This window comes from Mytilus galloprovincialis, chromosome 4 (genome assembly GCF_965363235.1).
Source record: "Mytilus galloprovincialis chromosome 4, xbMytGall1.hap1.1, whole genome shotgun sequence".
Taxonomy (NCBI): Eukaryota; Metazoa; Mollusca; class Bivalvia; order Mytilida; family Mytilidae; genus Mytilus; species Mytilus galloprovincialis.
Genome location: NC_134841.1, coordinates 7459593 through 7473072, shown reverse-complemented (window position 1 = coordinate 7473072; position 13480 = coordinate 7459593). Strand labels below are relative to the sequence as shown.

Genomic DNA, 13480 nt, shown 5'->3' with positions numbered 1-13480 from the left:
TTACATGTTTACCCCCCCCCCTTCTGTACGTATGTGCCTATTCCAAGTCAGGAGCCTGTAATTCAGTAGTTGTCTTTGTTGATGTGTTACATATTTGCTTTTCGTTAATTTTTTGAACATAATTTTTTCTCCTTTGAATTGTTTTACATTTGTCACTTCGGGGCCTTTTATAGATGCCTATTCTTTATTGGTTTTGCTCATTGTTGAAGGCTGTACGGTGACCTTTAGTTGTTAATTTCTGTGTTATTTGGTCTCTTGTGGAGAGTTGTTTCATTGGCAATCATACCACATCTTCTTTTTTTATTGTTACAACTCAAATAATGCATACATAAACAGTCATTGCTTTGATAAGTTTAATATGATGTGCCAAAATAAACTTATTTTGTAACAATAGTATTAGTAATATCATAACTATTTCTATGTGAAATTTGTAGTAGTATGGCCCGATTTAAAAAAAAAACACCATCAAAATCTTAATTATTCATGAACTTACTCCTTTCCCGAAGAAACTTGAGAGATTATTTTTTTTGTACTTATGTTTTGTTATTTGTTATACCTACAAAATGTATATAATTATTTTAGAGTAAAGCTTTATATACTAGTATGTGTTTGAAGTAATTTGTCAGACTTCGAAAATCTTTTATTTTGATATAAAAAAAAGTGTCCCTGGGTAAATATTTTAAATGCCTATTGCTGTCTTATCTTTATGCGCATCTTCTCAGCATCATCAAGTGAACACTTCCAAGTCTAAAGTTTGAATACAGTGTATGTTTCACTTATTGTGCATTCGGAGACCACCATCAAATTGATAGATAATTTCATGTTTTCGTAATCTTCAAATGAACTATATTATACTTGAAACAGTTTTAACCCACGTTTAATCAAAATGGAAACAATCTCCGAATTTGAGCTGCTTCCATATAAAAAATTCAAGTTTCAAGTTGCGTGCATTTTCGCCATGGTGAAAACAATAATAAACAAAAGCTAATTTGCAGTATTGTAAGTACAAAATGTTTAATAAACTTCACCAATAGGAAATCATAGTTTAATAGCTTCATTGTAACAACAAACCTTTATCAAGGAAATGATGAAAGGATATGCAAGCTCTAGAATATCATATCTACTGGGTTAAATATACTCCCTTTGCAGTTGACATAATAAGTTTTGTAAGGTCAAGGAGTTTTTGCTCCACGGTGCCCCTCGTATAGCTCATTGCAAATAAATAACCAGTTTGAAGTCGCATTTGGTGATATCATAAAATGAGATACCACTTGATTAATTTCGTGTATGCTGCGCTTTTCTGGATTCACCCTTATCAGAAACACTCAAAACTAAACATTTCCATTGAGGGCTAAAATACGCAAACAGGTTAGAAAGTGTATTATTCTAAAACATAATAGGCCAACAGAAAAGTCTTAAGGCATCTACGGTTAAATGTTCTTTCGGGAGTTTGAACTTTAGTTTCCTAACAAATTTAACATTTTTACCGCGGAAAAACAATGAAAATATGATTGTGATAATAATAAGTGTAGGATATCAATGGTCATCAGTAACAAAGATATCTAATAGCGGTCAACCAACTCATAAGTAAACTGCGCCCTTTAAGCTTTCTTGATTCCCTCAATTATATACCCACCAATTGTTCAATATATTACCTATTATCAAGTATTAAAATAAGATTGTATACACCTTTAAATACTAGTATACTCCATGTAGTCCTCAACTGACCCTTTAGGTGTAATATAATGTAACATTTGGTTAAATAGTAGTTTTCAACCTTGGATCACTTCCAATATGAAGATGAATCAAGCGGTATTTTCTGTTCATGAAATTCATCTATGTATGTGTTTATTTTTATGTTTCATGTCGATCTTATGAGTCAAGCACAAGTCTTATTTTTCGTTGATGTTAATTTTGTGACACCTTGAAATTGATTGGGACTAGGTAGATGGTGGCTTAAGATATCGAATTGCAGTTTGCTGGAGCAGCAGTTTGGGGCTTCTGGCGCTGAATTCGACAGGATATAATCACAAAATGAAATGATTGATAAGACCCTGGAGTTGCAGTTTGCAGCTCCTGGTACATCTTTCATAATTTCCAAAATACAAAGGATATAAAAAAGAAGTACTAAAACATTATTGTTAGAGTATATTTACATTTTCTCGAAACACCCGTCAGAAATTGGCCAAACAGACTTGGTAAGTCATGGTATTAACACTGGTAATGAATCTGATATTAAATAAATTAAATAAAACCAAAGGAGGATCCCACTCATATGAAGCAGGAAGTTAAAGAAGTATAATTCATGATAATTATGTTGGAACGTAAGGTGATAAGACCATCTAGTAGTCCATGGTCTCTGCCCATTGTGTAAGTGAAGAAGAAGGACAATAGCACTCGTTTTTGTGTGGACTTTCGGAAGGTAAAAGAAATAACAAAAAGATGCATACCCGATACATTTTATACACTATCTGGTTCTAGATTCTTTTTAGCTCAATATTTGACCACGCAAGTATAACCTTGACAAAAAGTGAAAGAAATTATTGTGTAATGAAAAAGGAAATGTTGGCATTAGTGTATTTTGTAAAAGAATTTAGGCGTTACCTTCTCGGAAAGAGATTCAAAGTCAGAGCAGATCATATGAAATTATTGTGGCTCTGGAACTTCAAGGAACCGGAAGATCGTAATGGATCAAACCATAATAATGAAGATGGCATGTCTAGACGGCCAACTGCACAATTAGATATAGAAGAAAAGGGATGACTGAATAACAAACGATAGTGAGTTTTGACACCCCTCTGTTAAATCAGGAAGAAAACACAAACATCATCCGTTGGTGAAATTTTTGGCGTCAGAACCGGAGATTGAAGTTCAAATCAAGGGGAATAGAAATATATATAACAGATTGAAACAAATCGGATCCTAATAAAATCATGGAGTCAAAACGCTGACACTGATGATGTTGAAAGCGAAGACGGGGAGGGAAATTTAGTTCATGAACTTAGCATTTCAGAAGATGAAGATAGTATTGAGGAAAGAGTCGATAGTGTTAGTGAAAACATTAATTTATAAGCAGGAGAAGAGGATGATCGTGACATTCATGTTCATCCACAGAGAGAACGTCGACCACCTGCTTATTTGCAGGATTTTGAAACTGATATCTAAACATTAGATTAAAGACACTAGGGCGCGTTTTTTAGAAGGGGTATTATGTGACACATTGAAATTAGTCGAGACTAGGTCGATGGTTTTTAGAGGTTTGAGTAGAGACAAGTGTTTCCAGCAGTGTGCATCGTAAAGATGGATATTGTGATTACGGATATTAACAATAGTGAACTTTGTAAATAAATACTTTTATGTTGTATTTGTGGTAATTTTTCTTATTAAAACACTTCATAAATCATTTCTTAAATATTATAGGGTTACATCTTTTGCCCCGTTATACCTTAAGTTTGCTCATTATTAAAGACCTTACATTGACATAATATAGTAGCTTACATCCTCGTCATTCAGACTCTGTTGGATAGTTGTCTTGTTGGCATCATAACACAATGGCATCTTCTTATGTTATTCATCTTTTAAAAAAAGCCTGACAAATAATTGTTTCGAGATTCATAAACTATAACAAAAAATGTCGTCCTGTCATAATACTCGGAATATATATTATTTATTAAAACATGTAAAATAGATTAATGTTCAAAAGAATCCATACTAGTATATTTTGATAAAAAGCAACATATTAATCTCTGATAGTTTAATATTGCAAGATAATCAGTGTTTTGTTGTTGGTCTTCATGATGGATAAGGTTGGGGTGTAGAACTTGGATAAGGAGGTGGTTGTTGGCCACTTGTTGGATATTGTGGCGAATTCTGGTATCCCTGTGGTGGAGCATTGTAACCGGCATTTGATGGAGGATAATACGCAGGAGGAGCCACTGGACCAGATGGGTATCCTGGATTGCTGTAACCTGAAGAATAAAAATAGGTAAATTTATACTAAAAACATGTCGATTCTTAGTTTTGTGATTGTCAAGTTCATGTATCGATTTTCAATCATTATTTATTTCGCAATTTTCTGTCTTTTTATAAAATTGATAAGATTTTGTTTTATTGCATTGTGGGACTCATTCAGGTTCTCCCGTGCTAGATGTGTATTTTCACATTTTTAAAGTAATTGCGTATTTATATGGATATAATCATAAGATGTGTACTACCGCTTTTTCGCTTTTTCGACCAGTTTGTTTATATCGATTTTGTCTACAAAAGACTCATCAGTGACGCTCGAATAGAAAAATGTTAAAAAGACCAAATAAAGTACGAAGTTTAAGAGCATTGAGGACAAAACATTCCTAAAAATACAAAATACAGCTAAGGAAATCTATTCCTGAGGTAGAAAAGCCTTAGTATTTCAAAATTCAAATTTTTGTTATCAGTTACTAGTAAGTTATAATTAGGAACATAAAAATGATAACTCAAGTCAACACAGAAGTGCTGACTACTGGACTGGTGATACCTTAGTTGAATAAAAACACCACCAGCACCGATAGTAAATATCTTCAACTTGCTCATGGATGCGAGCTTTTTCTTCGTCTTCAAATCCTTAGTATGAGTTTGAGATGAAGGACAGCAATGCAAGAGTTGTATTGATTTCGTCACAAATGAATAAGCCATATCCTTTCTTTTCTATTCTGTTTCCTTACACATGTGTGTTGTTTTTCGCCATGAAAAGACGAAATATGTATACAAAAAAAAATCATGACAAATTGCGGACGTCAGACACTACAAAACTGATTAACGAAATCCCTTGCTGCAGTAATAGTTCTTGTTTTCTGTTAAAGCAAACAAACACCGTGGCTTACCTCCCATTTGTTGAGACCCAGACTGTGTAATAACTGTGGAAGCTGGAGTTGGAGCTGTATATGTTGTTGTCCTAACATATCCACGTCTTCTACAAGCAATTCCAATAACAATACATACAGCAACAATAACGATAACTCCACCAACAGCGCCACCAATCGTTCCTCCATAATTATAATCTGTTTATAGAGATAAAACCGATAAAACTATTATTGCATATATATTTTACACTTTCAATGGAAAATTGGGGTTTGTATAAATTCATCCACTAATTGAAATAGTCTGCTGCTACATGGAGCTTATAGACCATTCACTGTTCGTTGTGTAGTCAAGACTTATCCTGTCATATGAATCAAACTCATTTTATGAAGACGTACTAGAATTTTGTAAAAAACAAACTTTATTCTTGAATAAAATGATTCAATTGAAAGTTTTTTTCCATTATAACTTGTTGTCAGTAACTACGGGTTCTCCTAGATCGATACTTTTTGTCTTTTATCTTTCGCTGTTTCGTCCGTACTCCGTGTCGATCTGACGATTTAAAACATTTCCAATTAATTTGTTCCGTTTGTTCTGATATTGTTATGTTACACAATTGTTTCAGGCTAGAGTCGGGTTAAGCGCCCACAAACTTGTTTGGCCTTACCACTTTCTATATGTGCCTTTCAAAAGTCAGGAGCAATTCAGTGAAATCGATGGTTGCTGTCTGTCATAACTATTTTTTATGTATTATTGTTTCATAAATCAGGCCATTGGGACCTCTATAGCTGACGTATAGATTGTACCCATTGTGGAAGGCCGTAAGGCGACATGAATTAATGTTTACCAAAAAAATGTGGTATGATTGCCAATGAAGCATCTCTAAACAAGAGACCAAAATGACACATACGTTATATGTCACCGTAGATCTGCTCATTAACTTTATGTGTAAATGATACAACATGTCCGAACACATCATTTGAAGTAAGTAGTATATAGGGTTTTAATTTGACGAAAATTTGGAAAATTGACCCAATTTATTGTATAAATGTATTGCAGGAGTAAATATGGTAGTATTGACAATCAGTTATCTTTGCATCAACGACTGTTAAGAGTAAATATATCTACATGAATTGTTTGTAAATCGTTTTATAGTTATACCGCATGATTTTATTGTTTAATAAGAAATCTTCTATGAAAATGAAACTTACACGAGTATGTCTTTACAGCAGTAACTTCCAAGGTTATCTTCCCTTGATATGAACTGGAAGAAGGCGTCGTTAGCATTATATCTATATAGTCGTTTGGATCTGAACACCATTTATATGTTGGATCACCATAACTTCTAGAGAATGTCTGAAGCAGATAAAGTTTGATAATTCAATAAAACAATACTTCAAGTACATAACACAGAATCATAGAGAGCATATTATTAAATAAATAATTTAGACTAAGCAACATGAAATCCTGCTCCACATGTGACATATTATGTTGGGGTGCACATTTGAAGATGTCACATTAAAGGTAATGAGGACACTATTGTACTTAAGGATGTTCGCTTGTCATGTTTTTGAATTTTTGTCAGATCTTCGGAATCCTCTGGTTTTATCCCTTTGAATGCCTTAAAAAAATTTGCCCGTTGACCCCTATTTTCTTTTTATAAATCTTTTGCATGTATAATTATAAGCCATCTGTAAAAGTCTTATAAAATCTTATTAAATTTTTAATAGTTTTTGCGAACTTTAACTTGTCAATGATAAAGCTATGAAAAATCAAGAGAGTATTTCCCCGCCAAAACTTCAATGGCTAATATCTTGAAAACAAGCACATTGACCTCTATATATTTTTTGCTTTTTTGATTCCTTACTTAATCCCCTATCAATATATACTACTTTTATGGAAAGCTATTTATAATTATAACTGAGTAGCGAACTTCCTTAAGTGCACATCTATATTCCACTGTGGTCAACTAATTCGGTGATAACACATAGGAGGCGAAAAATACGGAAATCGTCATCAATGAAACAAATATCGATCAACCAACTCGTGACTGGGTGGTAAAATTATCGCCGGGATTCGAACTCATACTATAAGGATATCGAGACAACACCGCCTGCATTGTGTCAAGTGCTCTAGACTACAGGGCCACCTAGATTGAACAGCCTGTTCTGGCGGTGTTGTCTCGATATCCCAATACAATGAGTTTGAATCCCTTTGAGGGAAGATCAAAAATTTTCTTCCGCATATTTACAGTTTTTAACCTGTTCTGCTGATATTTAGAGTAATTATAAATAATACTATTATGTGTTTTCAGCCGTGTATCACCTTCACTGATGACCCAATTGATGCATCTGTCATAGAGTTGTCAATTGTTTAAACGTACATATATATATATATATATATATATAGAAACTTGAAGTTAAAGAATAGATAGTTTCCTTAGAATTATCAGTCTTGATGAGAAGCCCCTGTATGAAATCTGCCTATTAAAGGATCAAATAGACAAGAAGATGTTCTCAAGGGAATCTTAATCGTCCCGAATCAGAAAAAGTTGTGAATAAGTTATGCCGAAACAGATGTGTATATAAAGACAACAACAGAGAGAAACCAAAGCCGGGTTAGAAACTAAAACCGAGGGAAACACAACAACTATAAGAGGAAAACAAAGGAACAAAAACAAACGCCAACTTACATAGAAACAAACTATTCGACAATAACTGCCAAATTCCTGACTTGGGTACAGAACATGTTAAGAAAAAAAATGGTATGGTTTAACCTGGTTTATGGCTAGCATAACCTCCCGCTTTATGACAATGTATAAGAATATCGTTAAAACGACAACACTAAGTGACAGCTATACAGCACAAACACACTCAAATAGTTATCAAAGGCACCAGGATTTTAATTTAATACGCCACACGCGCGTTTCGTCTACATAAGACTCATCAGTGACGCTCAGATCAAAATAGTTGTAAAGCCAAACAAGTACAAAGTGGAGGAGCATTTCATTGATGAACCAAAATTCCAAAAACATGTGCCAAATACGGCTACGGTAATCTATTCCTGGGTTAAGAAAATCCTTCGTTTTTCGAAAAGTTCAAAAACATTCATCACAGGAAAACGTAAAAACAAAAAATATTATGCACAACATGTAAACCACAGAACAACAACGAATATATCCCACCAACGACATACACCACAGGATATCACAAAACTATGACGCACTTACGTAACTTACATGCAATCTTGATCTTTATACAATTATTTCCACTATTCCTCTTAAAAAATGTCATGACAATGATGGTATGGAAATGCAGCTTTATAGTTATTTGGACTACAAACGATAAGACAAAATACATAACCATCCGAAACCAGAACACAAACATAAAACATAAAAGATAAATACATGAATGTTGGATGCAAAAAATACCGAGACAAAACGCATAGCAATGCAAATTTACACTCGGAATAACAAACTTATTCGAAAACATGACAATGATGGTATTTAACGCAATTTTATTATTACTTTGACTACAAACGATAAGAGATAACACATTATCCAACCGAAACCACAACAGAAACATCAGAAATAAGATCTGCTATTAATACAAAATCTTTCAAATACTAGTTACAAAAAAAAAAAAACATCTTAAGATACGACACAGGACAACAACTAACGACGATTAGGTAGGCACGAACATACATAGTGGGATTAAACCTTTTTTTAAACTTCCCCCATTTGTAATATAGATTGGTGCACATGTGCATACAAAAAACTTATTATAAAAATTTGCAATGGTAAGGCTTTTTATGTATTTTATTTGGATTGTAAAATAAGGTACTAGTATGTGAGGGTTTAACTATCGAATAGAAATTTACACACAACTCGTCAATGTAGGTTAAGGTCATCATACATCATACCTTTTCTAGATAGGTGGCCAAACTTCCGCTGTAATATTTCAGAGTAACTCCGGAATTTACAATATTCCAGTCTGTTGCCTTTACACATATTTTAAATTCGTCAAATGGATTATCCGAATCATAACCATGGAAAGAAACCTTACACCCGCTGAAGTGATTATAACCGCCCCATGACAATTGGTACGAGTGGTCATCGGTTACGTCATTAACAGTAAAACAATCACCAAAGTCAACTGGAATATAAAATTTAACCCTGTTTAAGGCTTTTGTTATTAAATTATTTCAAACACTGATGACATTTAATTAAAATTTTCATCTTGTTTTACTAGTACGTTACATTACGATTTTATTTAATTATTTTACAACTAATGATAATACAAAAGAACTAGAAATAGAACATCTATGCGTGGTTTACATATTTGCAAATTTGACATGTCAACATTCCTTTTGAATTTATTTTTATATTAACTTAAATTAAGAAGCAACTTGTTGAGTGTATATGCCACTGTAGGAACGATATACTAATTTCCCCCTTCCAAAAGCTACTACATCAGTGTATAATATGTAGAAAATCTGATGATTCGCACACATATACCATCCCCAAATTGCTATCCATACTATGTTAAAAATATAGATTCAGCTGATGACGTAGGCATTTGTTGAACATTATATTCTGTCAATTGTCTTTGGCATTTAAACAGAGCATGTACTATTGTATGTGTTGTCAACAGTTTGAATTCAACTGCAGGAATGATACACATTTGCAAATCTTACATCTGTTTATGGAATGATTCAACTTTGAAAATCATCATTGTTTCGCTGAAATTAAGAGGCAACAAATATGTATATGTTGAAATCACTACCTCTGATATCCAATGTTTAAAATGTTTTGTAGAGTTGTTAGGCAGATAGAGGTTCATTGTTGTTATCATGTGTTATTGTTGCTTGTAAAACATTTCGAATGTTATATACAAGATAAACATTATAGCATAATGTAGGAAAAAAAACAAATCCAATTTATTGTTTCTATCTGGTGTAATCTTTAGGATGCTATAATGAATTCTAATATCTTTTTATATATATTTTTAATTTTTTCTTCAAAATCTATAAATCTTGTCAAAAGACAATAACAATCAAAACCAAGGAGTAAACAAAGACTCACAAAACCAAAGGACATTTACATCAACAGTTATAAATAATAAATAAGAAAAACACGAACTCCACTAAAAACCGGGAGTGAAAACAGGTGCTCTGGAAGGGTAATAATGATCATTATACAAATAAACTGACAATTGCAAGATAAGAGACAATCAGGCGAGACAGTGATCCTGAAACCGACAACGAGATTAAGTGGTTTAATCACGGTCTTCACTGAAAGGCAATTGTTGAAACCATGTCAAACTGTAAATTACCCCCAATCTGCATATCTAAAGTTTGAAAAATTTAACAAAACCTTCAGAAGATTTATGATCATTTATATTATTTAACTTACCACTATAATCAAACCATGCTGCGACATACTCACAAAGAACAAACATTACTAATAAGGTAGAAACTACTCTCATTTTTAAAGCTGAATTCTTGCAAAAGACAAAAAAGTAACACATATAATATAATTAATTCTTTTTTTTGATATAAATAGGAAACACAATATGAAGTGGATATCAACGAATCATGATAAACTGTGAATAAATAAACATTTTAAAGGAACGCGTTTATTGTTGTTCTTTATCTGGACGTATGCTGGTACGGCCTCTTAACATAGCTAAAATAGCGAACTTAAAAGGTCACAACTAAACGATTTTTCTGTCTTAAAATATGTGAGAAACCGTGAACCAAAATTTCTCTTTTATTTCAAAATAAACGTTTACACTTATACACTTAATGATTTAGCCATAATCTGTTCGTTCTGGAGATGAAATAAAAATAAAAGGAAAATACTTCTGCCTGTGTATCTAAGCATCGTGAAATTAGATGAAATACCTGTTTTTGAACAATCCTTTAAATAAACTGCAATGATTTTACATGAATTAGATTGAAATATGTCTCACATTTAAAATATTTATTTATATATAATTCTACTTACGACAAGCTAAACTAAGCAGTTTTATCAAGTACACACTATTTGTGTATGATAACTTTTAACAAGATAACTTATATCATGATTGTATTGGTCATGTCACATGCATAATATTTATATATAAAGTAAACAAAGGTGACAGCAATAGGTTTTTCTGATTTTGTTTAAGTTCATTTTGAAAGTCTACAGTTGAGTAAAGAAAAAGCCACCATCAGCTCCACTCTTAGAAAATTCTCTAAAATGTAGAAAATTTCGTATTAAACCTGTTTTTTTTTTTATTCATGTCACTTTTTTTTGGTGGCAGATACAAACATTACCGATTTTAACAACAAATAACTGTATATCATGAATGACCTTACCAACGAGACGTAATCCTGTACCATTCTATATAATTCGTGAAGTAATATGATTGTCAAAGATACAAACATCCACCAAATTTCAAATGAAGTCTATATACAGAATGAATTAAAAAGTAATACTGTTTTTTGTAGTTGATTTGGTTGGTTTTTTTTGGTACTTTTTGTACAGTGATAATTGTTCACCCATATAAAAAAAAAGAAGTGTTGTAGGATTGCCAATGAGACAACTCTCCACCATAGTAAAGATATCAACAACACAAATAGATACCGTATAAAAAGGAACATACATATAAATTGTGAAACGACAAAAAAACGGCCTAGTTTATAAAATACAATTTACGAAACCCACATATATGATAGACATGAGCTAATGAAAACCACATTGATGAATTACAGGCACCTACATAAAGGTAGGTCGACAAAGAACATGACTGGGAAAATCTCCATTCTTCTCTACCATTGTTAAAACACAGCTTAAAAGCAAACTGTAACAAAATCAGTAAGAAATGGCATGACTCGTCTATAGACATGGAGCACAAAAAAAAATTTTAATACATAGATACAAAAGAAACAAAGTGTTAGTTTTTGTTTCATTTGATACTTCTCGGAACGTTAGTGTTCAGGGCACAACATATTCGCTTTAAGATTCTGTCAAAATAAAGAATGAAGAACTACATCACGTTGAATTTATTAAATTCTTTAAAAATGTTTCCTGTGGATACGTGTCGAGTGCAATGAATTAGTTAAACTGGTTTATAATACACTGTCACATTCAGAACTAAACAAGACACTCTTTTGAAAACAATATATTGAAAACTGGCCATTTTGATGTTTTCTCATTTCTGTCATGAATTATATTAATTTTATAAAGAATAATATGTTAGAACACCAAACTTAACCCTTAACACTGTGTTTCGTTAGATTTTTTTCTATTTGTATCCATTCAATGATTTAAGCCTTTTTCAACTGATTTTTATAGTTCGTTATGTACTATTACAACACTTTCCCGGGATAGGTCGAGGGTTGGGATCCCTCTTACATTCTTTACCCCACCACATTCTGTATGTAGTTGTCTGTCCCAAGTCAGGAACCTGTAATTCAGTGGATGTCGTTTGTTGATGTGTAACATATTTGTTTTTCGTTCATTTTTTGTATTTAAATTTTGCCGTTAGTTTTCTTGTTTGAATTGCTTATAATTGTCAGTAAGGGGACTTTTATAGCTGACTATGCGGTATGGGCTTTGTCCATTGTTGAAGGCCGTACGGTGACCTATAGTTGTTAATTTTTGTGTCATTTGGTCTCTTGTGGGGAGTTGTCTTATTGGCAATCATACCATTCCTCTTTTTCTTTTTTTATATCAAACTCAATTTCATATGATATCAAATACATTTAATAGATGTGTCATCACAATCAATGGACTTGACTTGTCAACCTAAATAGGTAATGTCACTCATCCTATAAAGTTCTTATTTAGTCGATATTGAGTAAATGATAATTAAAGAGAATAGAAAGCAGCTTCATTTCTTTAGATAATGTAAAGGTTTTAAAATTACTATGTTTTAGATAACTTTCAATTTAAGTGAAATTGGATTGTTGTTTCTTTGACTAGTTCCCAATTTATATTCTCAATTTTAAATACAAGATCCTCGCTTATAGTTCAAATATAAATGCGTTATTGTTTTATTTATGGGAATTTAGTGTTAAAGATATAATCTTGATTAGTTTTCTAAAAGTTCTCAACCATTAATTGTAATACCTTAATATTTAGGGGCCAAGGTTTTATCTTTTTAAATTCTTTTGGCATCTTCCGCATCTTCCGTTGATAATTTTTACCACATCATATCGTGAAGAACTAATATAAAGCAAATGTGTATAAATCAGTGGCGGATCAAGAATGTTTCATAAATAGGGACCCACTGACAGCTCTAGAGGAGCCTGCTCCAGTCATGCTTCAGTGATTCCCTACAAATTCAACTATTTTTTTTCTAAAAAGGTAAGGAGGTGGTCCCTCCAGCCCTCAAATTATAGCTCTGTTAATGTTAATATTTGTGAAGTAAACATTTCATTTAAAGGAAGTCATATTTTATTGTCATGCCTTCTAACTATGACTACCTCTTGTGGGCTTTGTTTCATTTTGGAAGTCTTACGGTGACGTATAGGATTGCTTAAATACGGGTCATTTGGTCTATTCTGGAGTGTCGTGTCATTGACAATCATACCACTTCTCATAGGTGTATGTATTTTGTATTTGTTTATTCACTCAGCCTCACAAGAGGTTTTGTAA

General features: G+C 32.6%; 1 protein-coding gene across 1 annotated transcript; it reads right to left on the bottom strand.

Moving 5' to 3' along the window:
- Nucleotides 1-3640: 3640 nt before the first annotated feature.
- LOC143071262 (uncharacterized) lies at nt 3641-10906 on the bottom strand. The gene is made up of 6 exons (XM_076245464.1): nt 10844-10906; nt 10250-10337; nt 8758-8990; nt 6048-6192; nt 4860-5036; nt 3641-3968 (listed from the first exon to the last, which is right to left on the bottom strand). The coding sequence occupies exons 2-6, from the start codon at nt 10320-10322 to the stop codon at nt 3793-3795; spliced, it is 804 nt and encodes a 267-aa protein (XP_076101579.1). The 5' UTR covers nt 10323-10337; nt 10844-10906; the 3' UTR covers nt 3641-3792.
- Between the last annotated feature and the right edge of the window lie 2574 nt (nt 10907-13480).